General features: G+C 55.0%; 3 protein-coding genes across 6 annotated transcripts; 2 read left to right on the top strand and 1 right to left on the bottom strand.

Moving 5' to 3' along the window:
* CENPM (centromere protein M) lies at positions 1-4,651 on the bottom strand. Its single transcript, XM_038168304.2, has 6 exons — positions 4,504-4,651; positions 4,071-4,150; positions 3,192-3,290; positions 2,102-2,181; positions 970-1,061; positions 1-151 (listed from the first exon to the last, which is right to left on the bottom strand). The coding sequence occupies exons 1-6, from the start codon at positions 4,558-4,560 to the stop codon at positions 26-28; spliced, it is 534 nt and encodes a 177-aa protein (XP_038024232.2). The 5' UTR covers positions 4,561-4,651; the 3' UTR covers positions 1-25.
* Positions 4,652-5,110: 459 nt separating this feature from the next.
* On the top strand, positions 5,111-8,092 carry SMIM45 (small integral membrane protein 45). 2 transcript variants are annotated; one of them, XM_072035661.1, is made up of 2 exons: positions 5,111-5,227; positions 6,182-8,092. In XM_072035661.1, exon 2 carries the CDS (start codon positions 6,184-6,186, stop codon positions 6,388-6,390), a length of 207 nt encoding a protein of 68 aa, XP_071891762.1. In that variant the 5' UTR covers positions 5,111-5,227; positions 6,182-6,183; the 3' UTR covers positions 6,391-8,092. The 2 variants fall into 2 exon arrangements, with proteins under 2 accessions (XP_071891762.1, XP_071891760.1); XM_072035659.1 differs by having other exon boundaries at positions 5,124-5,227; positions 6,179-8,092.
* A 939-nt stretch (positions 8,093-9,031) lies between these two features.
* Positions 9,032-20,717, top strand: SEPTIN3 (septin 3). Of its 3 annotated transcripts, none has more exons than XM_027453845.3 (10): positions 9,032-9,285; positions 13,847-14,038; positions 14,246-14,374; positions 14,904-14,985; positions 15,559-15,696; positions 15,984-16,101; positions 16,527-16,622; positions 18,138-18,234; positions 18,534-18,585; positions 19,846-20,717. In XM_027453845.3, the coding sequence occupies exons 1-10, from the start codon at positions 9,258-9,260 to the stop codon at positions 19,979-19,981; spliced, it is 1,068 nt and encodes a 355-aa protein (XP_027309646.3). In that variant the 5' UTR covers positions 9,032-9,257; the 3' UTR covers positions 19,982-20,717. The 3 variants fall into 3 exon arrangements, with proteins under 3 accessions (XP_027309646.3, XP_027309637.3, XP_038024274.1); XM_027453836.3 differs by having other exon boundaries at positions 9,034-9,285; positions 18,135-18,234; XM_038168346.2 differs by lacking the exon at positions 9,032-9,285 and adding an exon at positions 9,998-10,323 and having other exon boundaries at positions 18,135-18,234.
* The last annotated feature ends 1,237 nt before the right edge of the window (positions 20,718-21,954 follow it).

Below are 21,954 nucleotides of genomic sequence, written 5' to 3' on the forward strand. Positions count from 1 at the left end.
CTGTACGAGTTCTCACAACAAGAAGCTAGTCGTCAGCAGAGCTCCTCATCAGCGAGCCAAAAGTCAGGGCAGAAACTCCTGGTACGTGACCAGCACAGATCTGTAACATCCGGAGAAGTCTCTGAGCAGTGGTAGCTTGTATCTTTTCCGACTGCAAACAAAATGGAGAAGCTATTTAATCAATATCAGAAAACGAAAAGCACTGCATAGCTGTGATAAAGAACTGTAACCAGAGCTAAGTATGGTTCAGAGCTGCTAGATAAAGAGGACACCCACGAGATCAATTTACTCCCCAAACGTTAGCTGTGTTCTGCCAGCTGAAAACCCTAAGAAAGTTTCAAGTGCCCAAATTCACTAATTCTGATTTGCTGAGAAAGGGGAGGGGGGGCAAACAGAGGAACTGGCAAAGGCACAAATGTTATCTGCTGATAGGGAAGCAGTCCCTGAGGATGGAATGATGCTTAAATGGGAAAGTAAGACGTGCCTCTGCTCAATGCCAAACTCTCCTGCCAGCTTTTTCCAGTTACCTGCTTGGTCTGAAGAGTAGCATACCAGACTGCAGAGCAGCCTGTGAAGCAACAAAGCCCAGCTAACAGAAGCATTGTGCAGGAAAGTAAAAAAATAAAAATAAAAATCATGGAGCAAACAGCTCAGGGGCTCCCAAGAAGCTCAAGGAACAAGTGTACCAAGGCATTCCGTATCAGACAAGTTTCTCATAAACTTAGACTGGGTTTTCTGAGGCTTTGAAGTGGCACGGGAAGGTGCAGAAAGTCTAGAAGACCCTTTCCAAGGACAGTCAGACTCCTGTACCTGTTGAACCCGCTCTGGTAAAAAGAGTCTGGTCTCTGATGCTACTTTCATGTGACAGTAGCATATGTAGATGTATTTATTGCTAATGTAATGGTGTTACTGAAGATCAGAGAGCAGTGGAATTTACAAATCCCTTCCAACACCAAACAGGCACCTTACCTCCAGCTCACACAACAGCACAGGACTGCAGTAGGTGTCTCTCAGTTTCCAGATGGCATTCATCTCTATGCTGCAGTTATTCACCCTGCCAACTACGGAAAAAGTTTTTCTGCATTACTAGCCCCATAATCATCATTCAGCGAAGAGAAGTACCAAGATATTCTGCATCTGCAAAATGAGCCGCAGCTAATTCTGAGAGCATCGTAGAAGGTAAGGCACCAGTGAGCAGTACAAACAGAATGGTACAAGATGTGCGGTGCAATTAGCACAGAAGTCTTTCGTAACGCCGACAGCAGGAGTAGTATCGCCACATTACTGGGTGCTGCAATGTTAGCATTTGGGATAAGGGACCCGTCAGCACACTGTCAGCAGGAGCAGAGCCTTCCACTCGTTAATCAGAAGCCCTCCTGGGGTATCGCAGGGTGTTGGTTTCTCCAAGGACTTCCCTCCACCAGGAGAGCCACAGCACAAGGCAACACTAAGGTTCTTCCTCGCCCCCAAATTAGGCCTCCTGACCCCCAAATTCCAGGGACACAGCACCTCTGTTCTGACAGCGAGCAGGATGGGATGGCCCCTCCAGCTCCCCCACGCTGAAGCAGGGAGGTGATGCAGGAAGCATCCTCTCCACTCAGGAGGCAGAGAGAAATATTAGAGACACAATGGGGCCAGACAGCACACAGCAGGGATACCAGTCTTGTATTAAAACTATACTTAATAGTTTAGTAGCTCATCCATTTAGGTTCATTTTATTACCACAGGATCATATGCTCCTCACTGCTACTTGAGACTCCCATTAAGACTGATCTGCAAGAGCAGACAGAGCAGACTTCTGCAGTGGCACAGGAAAAAAAAATTAATAACACAATTCATATTCAGGAGCGAGGGGCAGACAAGAGAGGTCTGATTGGCAAAATCAAAATGTAGAGGTCAAGTGAGCACGAGAGAATAGAACCATATTTTAGCTAAGAAAACAAGAGCAGGCAGATGAACTCAGATTTAATTTAAACAAAGCTCTGATAAAGCCACTGGCCACTGTTGTTTTGTTTCAAATTTAGCCACTGCCTTGTTTCAAGGAAAGCAATAGTGAGCTGTGCTGCTCAGAGAGGAGGGAGAGGGCAGATGCCATACGTACCCCCGGTGACAAGGAAGCATACTTTGCCCAGGAAGAAGCTGGCATCCACATGAGCTAGCGAAGCTTCAACATTCTTCAAGCTGTCAGAAAAGCAGAGACAATCCAGTTGGACAGGGAGGTAAAACCAGCACAGCACAAGGACAAAGGGAATAACGTTCAGAAGCACGGCTGGAAACCCACTGATGTTAACATCTGCCCATCTGAGAGCCGGCAGAACCACGCTTTATGTTAAAAGCATGGCATCAGAGACCTCCGAAATACCCACAGCTGTTTAATAATCCATAAAATATCTTCTCTACCCGAGACTCAACAGTAAGACTTTAGTTTGAAAAGTGCCCTCCAAGGTTTGTGGGCACTGAGCATCCAAACTCATTAGCATCCAACGAGACTTCAGTACTACTTAGGCTCTTTCAGCAAAGGCAACCCACACACTTCTGCAGCACCATCTGTGCTGTAAGGATGCAGCTGGGCCTGTCATTTTGGTAAATGAGAGTCCAGGATCATCAGTCAAAAGTTAAGTAAGTAAGAAAATGCTGACTTCTGTGCCCAAGCAAGTCTTTACTTGCGGCCTGGGAACACAAAATCATTCCTACAAAGATGAGCACAAGATATGAGAAGAGATCAATCCCTGCAGGCCTTTATTTTCTGCCTGGGGACCTGTGCAGTGCTGTTGCCACTTGGCCAGTGGGGTGGGAACACAGGTACAGCATGGGCTGGTTATTAGGTAGCCCTGCCCAGCATGTTTTAGCTGCCAACGTAACACAGAACGTTAAAATTAGATAGAAATGATGGTGGGGCTGTAGAGACAGCATCTTTCCAAAGCTCAGTTCAGATCGCCCCCTGTCCAGGAAGAAATTCTGCCTGCTCTGCTGCAGCACAAGATGCACATCACTGGGCAGAGCAGTTCAACCCTAATCCACTGCTAGAGGAAAAAAAACACTACATGCATCACCGAGCTCTTCTACCACAACAACTCTTGGGTTTAAAACCCCATGACTCTGACACAATAAAAAAAAAAAAAAGGTAGATTTAGGCATCAATCCAAGAAGGAATATCAGCTTCCCTTCTCAAAGTTTTGCCCTCCTTTTACCTGTATTTGCTCTTGATGTCGATAATAAATACGATCAGATCTATCCTGGGCCGAAGGTGGTCCCTCTCTGCAGGTAAGGGGAGGGATGCTGCCAGGTGGCTGAAAGATAATGAGATTTGCCAGGTTAAACAAATAGCTTGGCAAGGGAGCATCCACATAACCACAACCACACTGCCACTGCTGTTCGCTATATAGCATAGCTGGCTTCCTGCTAACTTGACGTTCTTAGGCACCAAGGAGACACGGAGATTCTTTAAGTTAGATTCTCACCTCTTAAGCCTATTCATAGCTGCTGGCAGCTGCGGACTTGCTAATCTCAGATATTTATAATGAGAGGCTTAATAGAGTGTAACAAAACCCAGAAAAAGCTCTCCCCACAGAGGCAGATGATTGTCAGCGTATTTCCTTGTCACCAGGCCTTTCTAACAAAGTGAGCCCCAGTGCTTTACCTCTGCCTCTTGCTAGACAGTTTCAGTTAAAGTGTGTCAACGCCTGCACGTGCACTGCCAGTTGAGGTGCCCTCCTACACAGCAATGCCACCGCCATGCAACTGTGGGAAGAATTATGGAGTTTGATGTCTCTTCCACTGGGGTGGGGCGGAAAAAAATGCAGCTGTAGTGTGTGTCTGGGCTTTCCACGGGGAAGAATATTGTCAATACCACGTTTTTCAAAGATCACCCACAACATAGATGAGAAGAACAAAAATCCCAGAATTTCAGTCTCTCTCCCAACCCGCTCTGTCTCTGGAAGCCAGAAGGGATGCACTACTTTGGGGCTCCTTAATCTTACGGACTTTGGCTTTCCCCAGTGGCTTGCAGCTCGGTCTGCCGGTCTGCGAATAGAGGTGCTGTGTTTCGGGTGAAAGCATTGGGCACTCACATGCTGATCTTGAACTCCTTGGGCTCCCTCAGGACGGCCTCCGCCAGCCGCTGCTGCGCGCTCCCGTCCGCGCCCACCAGCTGCGGGCGGCAGGGGGCGCGCTCAGGGCCGGCCCCGCCCCGCGCCCGGCCCCCGGGGGCGGGGCCTCATTTGCATACGGCTGCGACGCGGCCTATCACGGCCCGGGGGGCGTGGCCAGTGGGGGAGGTGGGCGGGGCCAAGGGGAGGTGGGCGGGGCCAAGGGGAGGTGGGCGGGGCCAGCGCGACCGTTGGCGCTGTGGTGATGGGGGGGGGGGGGCAGGGAGGGGGGGGGGTGGCGGGGATGGGGTCGGGGCTGGGATTGGGATCGGGATTGGGGTTGGGATTGGGATTAGGATTAGGGTTGGGATTGGGGTTGGGGTTGGGGTTGGGGTTGGGATTGGGGCAGCCCTACCAGCAGCGCGGCGGAGTTGACGGCCGGCAGCTTGTCGAAGGGCCGCAGCGCCTCCATCCCGCGCCGCCGTTCGAAACGGGCCGCGAGGCTCCGCCCCCGCCGTGACGTCACACGAGGGGCGTGGCTTCGGGAGGGGGCGTGGCTTCGGGGGGGGCGTGGCCTGGGCGGGCGCGCACGTGGGGGGGGGCTGGGGGCTGGGCAGGGGGGGGCCGGGCAGTGTTTGGGTGACGTTTTGGGGTCAAATTCGAAGATTTCCTTGGGTACGCGGTAAATAAAAGGATAAATAGATAAATAAATGGATAGATGGAAAAGTCAATGGATAAATAAATAAATGGATAAATAAACGGATAAATGGAAAAATCAATAGCTAAATAAATAAATGGATAAATAAACGGATAAATAAACGGATAAATAGATAACTACGTGGATAAATAGATAAATAAATAGATAAATAAAAAAACAGGTAAATAAATAAATCAATAGCCTAAGGACGGCTGCTGCTGCTCCCCCAGCCCGGCGGTCCCTCCCCCGGCAGGGGAGGTTTTCGGGGGGGGGTCCCCCCGTCCCCGCGCTGGGGGCAGCCCCCGGAGCCCCGGGGGGGGCAGCGGCCGCCGTTATCCCCGCCTCCCGCCGCCTCCCGGAGCGGCGCCGCTCGGCACCGGCACCGGCAGCGGCAGCGGGGGCGGCGGATGCCGGGGGGAGCGGCCGCAGCCCGAGGAAGGAGGTAGGGGGGTGGCCGGGGCGGGGGGCGGCGGGCCGGGGGCTGTTTGGCCCCAAATTGCCCCCAGCAGGGCAGGGGGGGGGGGTAAAGAGGGGCTGAGGGTGAGCGGCCCCGCGGGGGTTAACGCGGCTTTGGTATCTGCAGCGGTATCGGCTGCGGGAAGGTGACATCTTCCCCCGCGGAGCTCCTTCTTTTAGGCTTTTGGGGTCAAAATCTGCTCATCCCCTCCCCGTGCCCCCACCCCGACACCCTTATGGGGCGCGGGGCAGTGGGGCTGGGAGGATGGAGCGGGGGCTCCGTGGGGCTGCTTGGCACTGCGGCGCATTTCGGATGACAGCTGCCTGAAAAGCGGAGATTTGGGAGGGGAAGGAGCCTCCTGGCTTTTGTGCTGTCACCCGCTGCATCTCGGGGGGTCCAAGCCGCGGTTTCCTCCCCAGGCTGCTGCGTTAAGGAGCCAAAACCCACCGAGGTCTCCCCTGTCGGGCAGGGCAGACACACAGCCAGCATCTGTGCCAATAAGTGGGAGGAAATCTAATTTATTTTTTTCCTCTGATGCCGGCAGATTCTTGCTTATGTTAGCAAGAAGCACGGCTCATTTCAGATTTAACCCCCCCCAAAAAATAAATGCTATTCAGGGGGCAGGAATAAAATCGGCTTCGTTCTCGCGCTTGCTGCTGGCGGTCTTTGTGCAGGCAGGGACGGAGGCTCAGCCGCAGCGGGCATGCAGCAGGCAAACGCTGCTGGGCACGTTGCAAGCGATTGATCGCTGTGGTGTAAACAACAAAAAAATAAAAAAATAAATTAAAAAAAAAAGCCCGGCAAGCTCTGAATGAAATTAGTTACAGTGGCACCGAATTAAGTGTGGGGAGGCTGGGCGCTGCGCCCACTGCTCGTGGCAGAGCCTGGCGGAGCTGCTTTTTGGGCGCTAGGCGAGCTTTCTCCTCTTTTCTGCAGCAGCCATGCCCCACTTCCTGGACTGGTTCGTGCCCGTGTACCTGATGATCTCCATCCTCATCCTGGTGGGCTTTGGGGCCTGCATTTACTACTTCGAGCCCGGACTGCAGGAAGCCCACAAGTGGCGGACGCAGAGGCCGATCATGGAGCGAGACCTGCGGAAGACGCTGATGATTCGGGACAACCTGGCCTTCGGGGTGCCCGAGGTCTGACGCGCTGTCCGCGAGGGGCACGCTCTGGGCACCGCCAGGACAGCCCCTCGGGGTGGCAGGAGGCTGGAGGGGGGGGGATGACAGCCTGTGCCCCGTCCCCTAGGCTTGTGCAGGCCACCAGCTCGGGGCTTTCCACGTGCTCGTAGCCCGTCCTCCAGCCAAGGACTCCTGCTCCCTGCCGTGGACGGTGTCTCCTGCTGCAGGCACACCGCTTTTCTGTGTGGCTGTTGGAGACGGAGACTTCAGAGCTCAGCGCTCGCAGCCTGACGTTTCCAGGTGCTCTCCATTCGCACTGAACCTCTGCTGAGGAGTTTCCTCCAAGCCCCGCATCACACGGGGCCGTTCTGTGGTTCACCAGGAAGGGTCAAGGCCGGATTTGTCATGTGAATGTCTGCTGCCCCTCGTCCTGGACCCAACCCCTATGATGTGGGTCTTGCACAAAACCCCACCTTTGTGTCGTTTGCACTTCCCCGGGACTGACCTTCCGCCAAAACCCTGCGCAGAGGTGTGATGCTGAGTCTTGGTGGGCATTCACAGCACTCCTGCATGTCGTGCTCCTGCCTTCCCCTCTTCCTTCCTTCTTCTGTGGCCCCAAGGGATGAGGAGAAGGCACTGGGCTGCTCAGTGATGTGCTGTTTGGTAATACTCCAGGGATGAGAGGCAATGTTTGGCTCTGAGGGTTTTGGCTCAGGAGAGCATGAGTCAGGACATCCTGTAAATACCCGGGGTCTTTCTGGGCCATCTCATCCCCGCAGGATGCAGTAGCACCACTGTTATTTTCCGCACCAAACCCAGGCACACTGGTGGGAGTTTTCTGTCTCTGTTTCAAGCCAGAGAAGTTGAGTGTCCTTCTGTTCAGACGAAACCCAGGGACCTTGATGTGAGTACCCTAACTTGGGAGCCTCACTCAGCAGGAAAGTGGAGCGAGTGGGATTTCTCCTGCACCAAAATTTGCACTTGCCCTCTCGAGCAAAGGCTCAAAGTGCAGATGCAACCTCAGACAGGTCAATCCCACGTATTTTCGTGCCTTGGTGACTCAGGGCTGTGAAAGGGACTGCACTGCTTGGTTCCAGGTGCCACCCTCGGCTGCATTGCTCACACTCCTGCCCTGCCACACAACACAGCCACAGCCACCAGCACCTTGCCCTGACCGTGCCAGAGCTCACGGCCAGGGCTGCAACGCAACCGGGCCCCAGCTGGAAAAATAAGGTAGCAATAAAAACCTCTGCACTAGGGAAAGGGGCTCGGAGAGGCCGGGGAGGGACTAACCCATCCCTCTGCAACCCCCAAACCCACTTTCATCGCTGAGTCAAAAGAGAAGAGCGAAAGCCACCAGCCTGGTAAATATGAGAGGAACTCGTATTTATGCGGCTCCGGGTGGGAGGTGGGAGCTAGCAGCCCATGCAGTGATAGGGCTCGGCCCCTCGGCACCTCTTCCCTCCTCCGTGGCACCCCTGTGTGAGCCCTGCCCGATTTCATCTCTGCTCTGCCCAGGACTCGCCGTAGAAACTGAGCAAAAAGCAGCAGCCAAACGGGATGAGGCTGCACTAGCACGTGTTTATTTACCACCTCGGCTTACGTTTCACGCTGTTTGGCCCCGATGCGATCAGTGTTGAGCCAGGTATTTCCCACAGTCACTACGTTTTGCACTGTCAGTAGCATCCCAGCCCTCCACAGTGGATAAAGGTGTGTGCAAACCGTGTGTCCGCTGCTTGGTTTCCTTTCTGTTCCCCTGCGAGCTGCCTGCCTCCAGCCCAGGGCAGCCAGCGAGGAGCACGCTGTGCTTTGGCTTCTCAGGGCAGCTCTCCATCGGCAAGCCTCCCGTGCTGGGCACGCCGACGGGGTGTCTGGGAACAATTACGCCGAAGGCAAGCTCTGGCTGAAAACTGAGCCCGCGTCTCCTCTGTGAGACCTGTGCAGCTGTAGACACCTCGAGGGAAACGGTCTCAGACACTGAATTAAGCTGCATGAAGCACTGGAGAAGATACTTAGTGCTGGAAACACCAGGCAGCATCAGGATGGTCTTTTCCTCCTTCTCTTTCTCTTTTTTTTCGGCACGGTGCGTAGAAATTGCACCGCCCGGGCCTCCTGCCCATGCAATTGCTGAAACAGGGGTTGGCCCCAGAGATTGTTCAACTGGAATCTGCCATTAAAAAATAAAAGAGAGAGAGAAAGAGAAAGGGAAAACGTTTCAAAGATTCAGTTTTTTAATTGCAATTTTTTTCAAGAGCCAGCCTCCCACCAGCAGGCCCGTCAGGCGCTGCCACGCAGGACACGGGGCCGCGGCGTGGGGCTGCCCCCCAGCACAGCCTGCCCTCTCCCAGCCATGGGGCAGGCCTGGCGGGGGGCATGGGGCCAAGAATGCGCCGGGGCGGGGGTGAGAGCGGCCAGGGAGCCAGCGTGGGGGCACCTCGGGCCGGCCACAAGCGGCCCATTGTGGCGGCCAGAGGCGGGCACCACTCGGGCTGCCCGGGAGGACGGCAGCCGCTCGGCGCAGAGGGCAGCGGCTCGGGGGGCACCCCGGCAGCCCCCAGCCCGGCAGCAGGCAAGGCCTGGCCCCTGAGGCCATGTCGGCCCTGCTCATCCCGGCCTGATCCCTGCCCTCACGCCTCTGCTCGCAGCCCGCCATGGAGGAGGACATCGCCCCGGGCCCTCGCCCCACCGGCCCCAGCCGCATCCCGGGCCCCCCGCCGCGGCGGTACGGCCCCTGCGGGACCCCCACCCAGCGGAGCTGCCTCTGGGTCACCCTGCGGCATGGGGGGACCCCCTGGCAGCGGCTGCGGGGCCCGGCCCCCGTCACCCCCGTCCCCCCGCGCCCCCGGCACACTCCGGGGTCTGGCGGGGCCGAGGCCGCCCCAGCGGAGAAGATGCCGGGCACCGGGGACCCACGCACCGGTGGGTCTGCGCTGCGGGGCGGGATGGGGGCACCTGGGGGCTCGGTGTGGGGCAGGATGGGGGGCACGGGGGTGTCCCCTCTTCCCTGATGGTGCTGAGGAAGAGTGGAGGAGCTGGGGGAGAGTGGCATCCGGAGGTGACATGTGTCTGTCTGTCCAGCGAGGTCTCAGAGCTGGCAATGTACCAGTGAAAGTTTGGTGCCCCAGCATGGTGTGGCCATGGCACCCGGTGGGGATTGTTGGAGAAGGGAAGGGACATCTCGCTCCAGGGGGGCCAGCCCGGGCAGGAGGGCAGCCAGGTGACCCTCGGGGCTCCCCAGACACCTCGCCCCACTCCCTGCACACGTGTGTGCACCACAAGTACATGCACAGGGCATGGCTGTGCCTCTGCACCCAGGGCCGGCAGCCAGCAGTCACGGTGCCAGGGGAGGAGAGGTTTCTCACGCCTCCGCAAGCAGAGCTGAAGGGCAAATCGGTCTCGACAAATTCCCTCTCTCCTGGAGACCTCACCACCCCGCAACCCCCCAAAATATCCGTGGGGCTGAGTGGTTTCTCAGCCAGGAAGGGTTAAATACCCCCCTGTAAACAACGGCAGCGTCCAGGGATGCTCTGCGGCCGCTGGGGAGCAGGGAGGCAGAGGGCAAGAAGAGCCAGTGCGGTGCGGGGAGGGAGGGGGGGGCTGCGCCTTGTGCCCCCCGCGGGGTGTGGGGAGCCCACCCGTGGCGGCCCCCAGTTCCCAAAGCTGGGGCTGGATCCGGGGAGGGTGCGCGGGGGGAGATTTTGCAGCGATGTTTAATATTCAGGTCACATGACGGTGGCAGCAGGAGCAGCACCAGCATCCCCGCTCAGCTGAAATAGCCGCTGGAGAAGGAGGGGAAAAAGGAGAGGGGGGGGGAGAAGAGGACAGGGAAGAAAGAGAGAGAGGTAAAAGCGGAGCTTCGTAGCCCACCGCGCTGCGCCAGCGTCAGGCTAGGAAAGTGGGGGGGAACCCACCCCCTTGGGAGAGCGCTCGCAGACAAAGGGAGCTTCATGTTCAAAGGTAGGATGCTCCGGGCTCGGCAGGGCTGGGCGATGCCGGAGGGACGCTCGGGCTTTTCGTGCACGCAGCCTCTGCACGCCGCCGAGCTCCGGCTGCTGGGGCTGAACGGCTCCGAAGGGCAGCGGGGGAAATCGGTGCCGGCTTTGTGGGTTTTCTTCTCGTCTCTCGGTGCTGGCATTGCAGGAGAAGGAGCAGGGGTGGCGGTTGTGGTGCTGCTGCGGAGTAGCTGTCGCCAGGGGCTGCTCTGAAAGAAAGATATAATCCTAGCTGGTCCAGGGCTGGGGAAAGCCCACGAGCTGCTCTGCCACTGGCTTGTCCCTTGCCACTGACAGGCAGCCGCTGCCGGGGCAGTGGGGACGCCCTGCGCTGCTCCCTGGGCATCTGCGCAGGAGGCAGCGGGCGGGCAGGGGACAGGCAGCTCCGGAGGGATGGACACCTTGGTCCTGGGGTGCTCAGCATCCTCTGGCCTCGGGGTGCAGCCCAGGCTGGGCCAGCTGCCGAGGGTACAGCCCCTTCACCCCCAGCTCCTGCATCTCCAGAGGCTTCGGCCCCAGGTGGAACCACTGCGGCCCCGGCAGAGCCCAAGGAGGAAGGGTGCTGCCAGCACGGCACGGCTGGGATAAGTTCCCCTGCTCAAAATGCCTGGTGATGCTCAGGTGGTGGAGTGGGACACGGGGCTGGGGCCACACGGGTGGCAGGGGCTGGATTAGGACACACGGGTGGGTCGGTGCCCCCGGAGGGCCTTGTGGTGCACGGGAGGAGAGGCGCAGCGAGGCCGTGGATGTGTTACGGGGGGGCCGAGCAGCCTCGCCATGCTCTGGGAGATGGATCCGTGGTGCTGGCCGGCTGCTTCCAGCCCTCCCTCCCTCTTGCCACTCAGACAAAGGACGGAAGGCAGGGGGAGGGGATAAGGCTGTATCTAGGTTATGGGGTCTGGCCTGCCCCAGGACATAGGGGATGGAAGTCTGAGCCCGCGGCCGACCTGCAGGGCTGCCTCCATCGCCAGCAAGCTGCTGCGGATGCCAGGGGCGGATGGATGTGGTGCAGCAGCACCTTCCCGGAGAGGTTTTGGGTTGGATTGGTGGATGCTGGAGGCCAGAGCCGGCCGGGACCCCTCCGGGCACCCGGTGCTGCTCCATCCCTGCCTGCCCGGCCCCAGGCACTGCGGCTCTCCCTGCAGCACCCGGGAGCAGAGGGATCACCAGCAGCCGCCCTCTTAAATCAGCTTCTCTCAGCCTGCAGAACAAAGCAGCAGGGAAACGGGTGGGAGCGCCAGCAGCGGATGCGAGCGGTTAACCTTGGTTAACCCCCTTTTCATTATCAGCTGCACCGAGCGCGGCGGGCGGTCAGGGATTCATCACGGGGAGCGGCCGGGGGGCTGCGGGGTGTGCCCAGGGTGCGTAGTGCTGCCTCTTGACCATTCGGTCAGAGCTTTAATGAGGCTTCCGAGCAGTGCTAGCCTTGCATCCCCTACAGAAGGAGACCTCTGGAGGTCTTTTTTCTTGCACTTGGGGTGCTCAGGCTGCTGGGACCTGGCTCCGAAATACCTGCTTCGGCCACAACAAGCTCCTGGCTCCAGCAGCGAAGCCTGCCAAGAAATGGCCAAGTGTTGCCATGTCCACAGCAGGGATAGCAACATCTGGCAGCTCTGGGCAAATTGTTCCTCAGCGCAGAGAGATCGAGGGATGGGTTATCAACCTTTTGGTGAGCCTTGAGGCTGGCTGCCAGCTCCGTCCTTCTGTCCCTGGTACAGGTGGCACGGAGCAGCTCAGGAGAGGACGAGTGGGGCCGGGCCCTCTGTGCTGCGCCAGATCCATGGGCTTTCCTGGCTGGCAGCAGCTTTGAGAAAGCTGGAAAAAGACACGGGGAGCCTCGGGGGAGGCTGTGTCAGCAGGGGGGGCACAGGCCGGCTGTGCCGGCTGTAGGAACGGATTGCAGCTGAGAAGCACTCGGCGAGGCGAGCTGCCTCCTCCAAGCAGCGTGAGGAGCTTCCAGCTGCCAGCCTGGCTTGGCCAGCGCTTCGTCTTCTGCCCTGGTCCCTGAGGGTGCTGCTTGTTTCTGCAGAAGAGGGTGGTGATGGCTGGGAGAGCCCCTGCTCGGTGGGGAAGGGCAGGAAGGCATCCTGCTGCAGGCCTCCCAGTGAGATGGAGGTGGCACGAAGCCCCGACCCTAAGGACGTTACCTCAGGGCTGTTCACCTTCCAAGCAGCAAAAAGCTTATATAAAATGTGTTTTTTCCCCTGTGTAGAGCAGCCCTTTGTGTCTGCACAGACGCTTTGATACGGCAGCCAAGGTCACCAGCCACCCCCACAGCTAACCCTGTCCAGGAACAAAATCTCCCTGCCCTCTCCCCAGCCCCTGACCTGACCTGGCCAAGATTTTGGGACCCCAGACTGGTGCTGTCAGCGTCCCCAGCCCCGTGACCTCTGAGTTGTCTTCCTCCCCAGGAGGTGTCTGTCCCTCACCAAATGGTAGCCGCCTGAGAGATCTGCTGAGAGGAGCAAAAAAGCACCACCAAAATAATGGAAAGGGGTAATTTAGTGTGAGGTACTTGAATGGGAGCGGCATACAGAATAAGAGGAGTGCTTAGCAAGCAAAAACACATGCTGTCTCTGTCCTGGAAAAATAAGCATCTAATGAGACAAAGAATGGGAGAGCCGAGTAATTAGAGTGGGAGAGGCTCCAGCTTGCAGCTGGGCTGTATGCGAAGGGTGCTTGGTTCCCGTCCCCTTCCTCTTCCTTTCCAGAGCCAGCCCTCACGCTCCCCATCCCCAAAAATTACAGCCTCTCCCCCATGCCCTGTCCTCTCCCCTTCACCTCGGGTTCCTCCTGCGGTGGGTGGGAGCTGCTTGCCTCTAACGAGGCAAGAGCAGGAGATGAATGGCTGAAGCCCGCCCCAAGCTGTGTGTGCTGTCATCCAAAAAGGAGTTAGAGCGGCTGGAAAGCCCGAAGGCACTTTCTCTCTGTCAGTTTGTTTTGCATGGAAGGAGCAAGGATGGGAGGGAGGAGAGAAAGGCGCAGCTGATTAGCTTCTTGGTGGGCACGACACAACCCACCGGCCTGTGGGAAGGACAAAAGCACGGAGGTTGTTGCCATGCTTTGCATTTCCACCTTTGCCTTATTCTGTGGAGCTCAGCACAGAGTCATGCAGCCTCTCCCGGCAGGGGCCAAGCTTGCAAGCCCCCACATTAATTCCCAAACTCTGTTTCGATGCCAGAATTTGATAGATGATAATTTTTGAAAGTCTGTTCCATTAAAAATTTCATGCTGAAGTTGGAGGGGCAAGCCTCTAGTGATCCTGATGAGAGCTGGGAGGCAAATCAAATCAAATCAAATCTAGGCCGAGAGGTACAAGAGTATGCAGGAAACTCGGGTGGATGTTCCTCCGAGAAGAGCCTTACTGCTAAAATCTTACCATTCAGTCGTGCTCAGCAGCCCTTGAAATGGACACACAAAGTTGATCATCACCCCTGGGACAGGACCTATACCTGAGTGATGCTTTTTCAATCTCTCTCCCTGTGCAGGACCAGTGGAGAGCAAAACCGAAGCAGCCATGTCTGAGCTCGTCCCAGAGCCGCGACAGAAACCTGCCGTGCCGATGAAACCCATGGGCATTAACGCCAACTTGCTGGGCTACATCGGTATCGACACCATCATCGAGCAGATGCGCAAGAAGACCATGAAGACAGGTTTCGACTTCAACATTATGGTTGTAGGTAGGCAGAGACCGGTGGAGGTGCTGGGAGCTATGGCTGGGTGCTCTCCCGTGAGGCCAGGAAGGGAGGGCAGGAGAAAGCAGCTGGTGTTTGCTCTAGGGGAAAGGGCACGGAGATGCCTACAGCCCTTCCTCCTGCCTGCCTGGCTCCATCCCCCGGGCCTGCTGTCAGTGCATAAGCCACGAGCTTTTTCTTTGCAATCCTCAGGTCAGAGCGGGCTGGGAAAGTCGACGCTGGTGAACACCCTCTTCAAATCCCAGGTGAGCCGCAAATCTTCGGGCTGGAACCGGGAGGAGAAGATCCCCAAGACAGTGGAGATCAAAGCCATCGGGCACGGTAAGAGCCAGGCTGCTGGGGTGCAGGCCAAGCTGATGCTTCAGCATGGTCCAGAAGACCCCAGTACCCTATGCGAGCTGTACGTTGCTGTAAGGCAGCCCTTTCTCCGTGGGAAGCTGAAGGAGAAATGCCAGTTTTAGGTGACCTCAGACCCAACCAAGGCTTTTCTTAATCAGGGATGCATGCCACTGATGCCATAGCCAAAAGTAATAGGTAGAAAAAGTGCTACGGATATTTCCCCTGCCAAGACTTTAGTCTGCATGTGTGGATTAACCTTGCGATAAGTCATCCCCACCTGCAGACATTTACTGCTCTGTGTAAGGTAGCTTTTGTGCAGGAGGTACCAAAACTGGGAGTCAGGAGCTCAAGTGGGGTCACAACTGCTGAGCCATGACCCAACCTGGCCTAGTCTTACTTGGTGGGCAAAGATAAGGGCAGAGAGCTCTTGTTCCTGTAGGGCACAGAGACGTGTTTCATGCTGGAGCAGGCTCCCAGGGAGGCGTATGATTGTTTACAATTTCTTCCCCAGTTATTGAAGAAGGCGGTGTCAAAATGAAGCTGACAGTGATCGACACCCCAGGATTCGGAGACCAGATCAACAACGAGAACTGGTGAGTTTTACCCAGTTACAGGACCTTGCAACCCCAGTAAAGGGCTGCAGTCAAGTTGATACCTGGAGTGATGCTCACCTGCTTGGCCTGGAACATGGCTGGGATTCTGTAGTGCTCAGGGGGGCAGTAATGGGGATGTGCAACTGTAAGCTTATGTGCATGATCCAAATCACTGCCAGGAAACCAGGCAAAAAAACATAATCCCCTTCCCAGGATGAGGTCCCCCAAATTCCACATATAGCTGAAAGTTAGGCTGTTCTGCCCCAACTCAGCCAATCCATTTTTTTCCCACATTTATCCCAAAGAGCAACCTTCAGCAGCCCCCCACCACAGCACCAACAGGTCTTTCCTTCCTCCCTCCACTGATTTAACTTCTGAATTCCACTGTGGTCCACAAAAGCCCCTCATCACAGTCAGAGAAAGTCTTAAACATCTCTGCTGATGTTGAGGTGCTCGTGGTGGATATATTTTATGCCAGAGCTTGCTTTGCTGCTGTCAGAGCAGGGAACACTGTAGGCAGGAACATGAGGAGATTTGTACCTGTCTTTTCATCTCTCTCTCCCACCTTAACAGCTGGGAGCCTATCGAGAAATACATCAACGAGCAATACGAAAAATTTCTGAAAGAGGAAGTGAATATCGCAAGGAAGAAGCGAATTCCAGACACACGAGTGCACTGCTGCCTCTACTTCATCTCCCCCACAGGCCACTCGTATGTACAAAGTCCCCTGTCCTTCCTCACCCCCTCTGTGCCTCTGTGGCAGGCATACGCCCTGCACCGCTCTGTCTCAGCCTCACAGCCTGCCCACAGAGCTTAATTTAGGGTGCTGCAGAGCTTAAAGGAGCCTGAGATAACAAAGGCAGGAGAAACACCACTGTGTTTTTGGGGAGTCGGCAGGATGGATGGGAAGGAGGAGAAGCAATCACAGTGGCAGCAAGAGGGTTATGTGCAAGGGAGGTTTTGCTGATGCCTTCGTGTTGTTCCTTCTTGGGCTGCAGCCTGCGGCCTCTGGACCTGGAGTTCATGAAGCACCTCAGCAAGGTAGTGAACATCATCCCGGTTATTGCCAAGGCTGACACCATGACCCTGGAGGAGAAGATCGAATTCAAACAGAGAGTGAGTATCTCCGCTCCTGCGTGGGGTCCCTCCCTGCCCCGGCTGGGAGATGGGAGACACGAGCTGTATCCATCCTGCTGGACTGCAGCACAGCCCCCAGGGATGCAGTCCCACAGAGTCCAGCATGGGGATGATGTGTAAGCCCTGCCACTGTCCTGAAAATACAGCTGCCCATGGCTCTGAGGGCACTTGTTCAGGGGGATATCCCCGTGACAGCCCATCATAAGCTCTGTCACGGCATCTGCAGAGCCAGACAAGTAAGCAGGGCTGGGGAAGGATGACTTGTCACTGCTGCCATGTGTCCTTTCTTTGCTGCATGCTTCCCTGGGGACAGCCCCTCCAGCTCTTCCCTGCTGGAAGGGTCTCCCAGACACATCTACCCTCAGGCTTGTGCTGCTTGTGCTCCAAAACGTCTCTCTGCCCAGGTGCGCAAAGAGCTCGAAGTAAACGGAATCGAGTTTTACCCCCAGAAAGAATTTGATGAGGACTTGGAGGATAAAACAGAGAACGACAAGATCAGGGTAGGATACGTTTTACTGCGGGAGGGGAAGGGGGGGATGAGGGCCGGTCAGATTTAATGAGTGTAAAGCACGTGTCACTGGAAGGTTTTAGGTGCTTCATGGTCCCCACATGAAAGATGCAGTGGACATAAGGGATGGTCGTTCATCCCTCCTAGCTTCATTTGTCCCTGTCATTGTCACAGGGTGCTGTGAAGGCTGAGCGAGGAAGGCCTGCATCTCTCTTTCTCTTACTGAATGCTCTGTTTGGCCTCTGTTAAGGACCAAATGGGCCAGATGTGCGGTTGGTGTCCAGCCTCTGTCCCAAACAACCACCCCGTGAGCCCTCTCATCCACTGACCAGGCTCTACTTGAAAATCAGTCCGGTGCTCTGCCCTGCCAGCCCCCGTCAGGCCTGTCCCATCCCTCCCGCCTCAGAGAGTTAAAAACCATCTAATTTCCAGCCTGTGTTTGTTCATGGCCAAGCTGTACCCAAGACTCTTGTGCCAATGTTGACTCGAGCACTTCTGCCTGGTGGCCCCATGCACCACTCATTCGCAGAGAACAGTCTTATCCTCTGCTGGCCTTCTGGTCAGCTAAATGAGATAAACTTTGACTGAGCTTCCCATTCCTCAGCAATCTGTGCTCCTAGTCGCTGTTTTCTCTGCCTGCTCTGGTTCAATTTGATTTTCTAGCACTGGTGCAGGTACCCGATGCTTCCCTGTCTCTTCCGAGGTCTGACCTGGACCACATCCTCTCTAAACAGTCGCATCACGCTGGTGACTCGTGGTCATCTTGTGACTGGCTGGCACATGGGGTCCTTCCCCTCCTTCAGTCTCTTTGCTGGTGCATAAGCTCAGAAGTCATAGCAGAAATTCTTGGTGCTATTCCCTAAATGCTGCTCTTTGTGCCGCAAACTTACATCCATCTTCCTCTGTACTGACAGCTCCTCCTGGCTTTGTGATGCTAGTGCATTTAGTTATCCCACTCACCGTTTTTTGTGGCGAGGCTATTAATGGAAAGAAGATGTCTTTGGTGGCAGTCCTCAAGAAATTCCAGGAGTTACTGCCTTGCAGCCTGGCACTTGCCCTTTCTACTCCCCTAGCTGTCACAGCCCCAGCAGAAATCCCCACCTCCCCCAGCTTAATTAATCATTTCCCATTTGGCAACACATCACACACTCTGGGGAAGACCAGATGGGTTTTGCTGCTTCTCCAAACTGTTTGTTTGTGAGGAGGGCTCCACGTTTCCTTCTGCACTTCAGCCTCATTACCCTAGGTTTGGTAGTCTCATAAGAAACAGGTTTCCTTTAAATCTTCGTTCCTGTGGTAATTGCAATCCCTTCCCAGGCCCAGGGACATCTACAAAGCAGATAAATCCATGAATATCTGCACAGCCTTACAGATAATAGGGTCTCCTGCACCCTGTGCTCTGCAGACAGGTGCTTTCTGTTTTCTGAGGGAGGTGGAGGGGGACCAGTGATGGTGCTGCTCTCTGGAACAGGTTTGATAGGTCTCTCCACGTGTCTCTCCCCAGCAGGAAAGCATGCCCTTCGCAGTAGTGGGCAGTGACAAGGAGTACCAAGTGAATGGAAAAAGAGTCCTGGGCAGGAAAACACCTTGGGGAATCATTGAAGGTAAGGAAAATCTTGTTTCTGGGAGATGAAAGTACCTCTGCAGGCCCTAGTAGTAGACTATGGTCCTGATAACATGTCCCATGATTACCTTCCCATGCCTTTTGTGGTTTTTTTTTTTTGAAAAGAGGAGAATTTTTGGATAGCTCTGCTGTCAGGTGTTTGCACAACTGACATCCTTTCAGAAGTACACAGGCTCAGCCCACCTGGAGCATGCCCCACGGCAGTGACCTTGCCGTGCTCTGTAACCACAAAGGGTTTGCTGAAAATGGAAACATAACACTTATTTGCTTTCTTTTCAGTGGAAAACCTCACTCACTGTGAATTTGCCCTCCTTCGAGATTTTGTCATCAGGTAAGGCCATGGTCACGCACAAGCTTGCTCTTGGTGAGAAGAGAGTCTTCCTGAGACCCTCTTAGAGTGAAATCACCCCTATGGAAGGGAAGATAAAGCACATTTCAGGCAGTAAAAGCTTCTTTGGGGTAGGGTTGGGTTGAATTAAGGGGTAGTTGTGTAAGTTAAGGGGATGCTCTAGTCCCTCTCTTGACCACTGTGTCAAGTAGGTGCTAGTTTTCATGTATGATCCTGATGACTTAAGAAAAGCAGAGTAATAGCACTTCCCCCGTACCCCATTAAGGATATTAGGTTTCAAAAGCTTCTAGTTGATGCTGACATAGGTCTGCACTGGAGTCTGTGATAAGGAGGCCACTACCCCATCCTAGACCATGTGTCCTATCAGGCCGAGGGATGGGCTGGAACATATGACCTGGAAGTGAAAAGCTCCTTGCTTCATTCAGCTGTCATTGTCCTGTCCTATTTCAACATGTTTCATGAAGCTGTCTCAGCACAAATAATATCTGCATCAGATTCTGTAGAAGACCTGCAAAGATCCAGGGTCACCTCTGTTCCCTACCAACACGCTAAGGTTTTAAACAGCACCAAAAAAAAAAAAAAAAAAAGAAAAAGAAAAGAAGGGAAGGGAAACACACTAAAGCCAGAGTCCTGTGGCTCACTCCACCTGTAGGGGTGGTGGTATTGAGACATTTCACCAGGTACAGTGCTTTGACATCACCATCCTGCCCTCTTTTTGTACCATGGTACCATCCACAGCAGACGTGCTTTCCCTGAGTCTTCCAGTAAAAGCATCCCGACAAGTGATGATCACAAAACATAAGACAACCCAAGACCATGAGTTTTCCATGGACTATTGCCCACAGCAGTGTTCTGCAGGTTGCAGTCCCTGGTGGACCTGATACTGGTGCTTCCTTGTCTCACCACTGCTGGAAGCGGGATGTGAGCTGAGTTAAGCTCTGTCTGCTCTCACACACCAGGCTGCCTGTCCCACAGGTCTGAGAGGGACAAGGCAAGCACAGCCAGGGATTTCAGCCCATATCCTGCATCCTGTGCTCATGCCCTCCTGAATTCTGATGCTTCAGCTCTCCTCTGCATTACGGCACCCGTACAGAAAGAGGGTATAGTCATTAACCAGACAGACTGCAGAAATCTTCCCTTTATCTCAGGGAATAAAATGAACATCAGAAAACTAACACTGACAGTGCTGATGTTGATTACCATATCCTTTTCCCAACCCCACCTTCATTTTGTCCTGGGCAGGACCCACCTTCAGGACCTGAAAGAAGTGACCCACAACATCCACTACGAGACCTACAGGGCCAAGCGGCTGAATGACAACGGAGGGCTGCCCCCCATGACCACTGAGACAGAGGAAAACCACGAAAGTAATCTGTGAATGACCCCTCTCCGCTGTCACATCATGTCTCTGGATACGAAAACCCACCCCTGTTACCCTTGGCTCTACCGTGGGCCTGTCTCTGAAGCATGTGGAGCATCCTCTGTGTGCGAGAGGGTTGTGTGCGTGTGAGTGTGTGTGCCTGCACCTAAGTGTGTGCCGGAGGGGGACCAAAGGCATCTCCTCCGTCCTTCCCAGACTGTCCTCATTCTTGGTTTGTTTTTTTGCACAGCTGACTGTCCATCATCTTCCTTTCTCTTGTTTCTGTGTCTCAGCTGTGTGTCTTGTCTGGGGGAAATAGGAAGGGGGGAATGATTTATGGGGGTGAGAGGGCTTTGGAGGTGGGAGGTGTGGGGCATGCAGGGGTCCAGTTTTTTATCTCTTGGAGATATGGCAAGGAGAGACTCCAGGAGAGACGGTGGAGTTGGAGCATGCGGTATCTCCACGTGATGGCTTTCTCCCAGGTCCTTGGCGAGTGGGAAGACAGCTGACTGCTCAGACAGGACGGTGGCCCGGCATTTTATTCCCCTTTCTTGCTGTGGCTTCCCAAAGGGAAATGTCAAGTTGGAAGTGGATAGATGGGAGAAGTGACAGACTAACATGTTTTGTGGTTCGGGGCAAGTGAGTGGGGCGAGGAGACGCAGAATTAGATTTTGGGCCGTAGCAGCTACCTGAAAAGCATCAAAGTACTTGGGGGAAAGAGCCGTATTTTCCAAAAGTAAAGAGTAAAAGAACATCAGGATGTCTCCCTTGGTCTCCACTGGTGGTAGGAACACAAGAAATACTTTCTCCTCACATCTGTGCTGGCTACTCCAGCAGTCTCAGCCCGGTGCTACTCCCCAGCCCTCCTACTCTTCTCCTGGCTTCCCTGTCCTCCTTTATTTTTGTCCTCATTCCCTTTTAACTCTCCATACCCCTTTACCCCTTCCTTTCATTCCCTTTCTTTTTTCTTTCTCTCTTTCTCTTTCTTTCTTTCTCTTTCTCTTTCTCTTTCTCTTTCTCTTTCTCTTTCTCTTTCTCTTTCTCTTTCTCTTTCTCTTTCTCTTTCTCTTTCTCTTTCTCTTTCTCTTTCTCTTTCTCTTTCTCTTTCTCTTTCTCTTTCTCTTTCTCTTTCTCTTTCTCTTTCTCTTTCTCTTTCTCTTTCTCTCTTTCTTTCCCTTTCCCCTTCCTTCCTTCCTTCCTTCCTTCCTTCCTTCCTTCCTTCCTTCCTTCCTTCCTTCCTTCCTTCCTTCCTTCCTTCCTTCCTTCCTTCCTTCCTTCCTTCCTTCCTACCTCCCTCCCTCCCTCCCTCCCTCCCTCCCTCCCTCCTTTCCTTCCTCCCTTCCCACTTTCTCCGCTCTCTCCCCTTTCTCTCTCTCCTTCATTTCCTCACAAACCTTCCTCTTCCCCAGGCCCTTTCCTTCCTCTCCATCTCCCCCAGCTCTCACACCTCCTCCTTATCAATGCGCTGTTGTGTCACGTTGGTGCTGCTTTACCCTCCCTTGGAGGAGGCAGGGAGGGAAGGCAGAGACCCAGGAGCAGAGGCACGGCTTTCCTGAAGGCTAAATGCTCACGCCTGCCGGTGGCCAGCTCTTCTCTGCATGTCCCCAGCCAGGCCAAGGGCACCAGGGCTGCCTGGGCAGAAGGGAGGAGCAGGGGACATCTGAGTGTGGCAGTCTCTGCCTGCCACTTGGCCGATGTCACACAGCTGGCAGGGGCTGTCCCCTCCAGAAGAACAGCTGGTGGCGTTGGCAATGCACGTGCAGAAGGTCTTGGTGTGGGGTGGCAGGGCTGTGGGTCAGGATGGGGGAATGGAAAGGCTGGTGCGGGGGGAAGGGGTCCCTGTCAGGGGACAGCAGCGGTGACTCAAGCAAAGCCCGAGGTTTGCGGGTGGAGTTGTTTGGGGCCAGGACTGGGATGAGGGTCCACCAAGCCTCAGCAGAACCACCTAAGAGCTTGGGTCCACCTTGTGGCTTTCTCTGGTGCTCTTCCAT

Source organism: Anas platyrhynchos, chromosome 1 (genome assembly GCF_047663525.1).
Source record: "Anas platyrhynchos isolate ZD024472 breed Pekin duck chromosome 1, IASCAAS_PekinDuck_T2T, whole genome shotgun sequence".
NCBI classification, from domain to species: domain Eukaryota; kingdom Metazoa; phylum Chordata; class Aves; order Anseriformes; family Anatidae; genus Anas; species Anas platyrhynchos.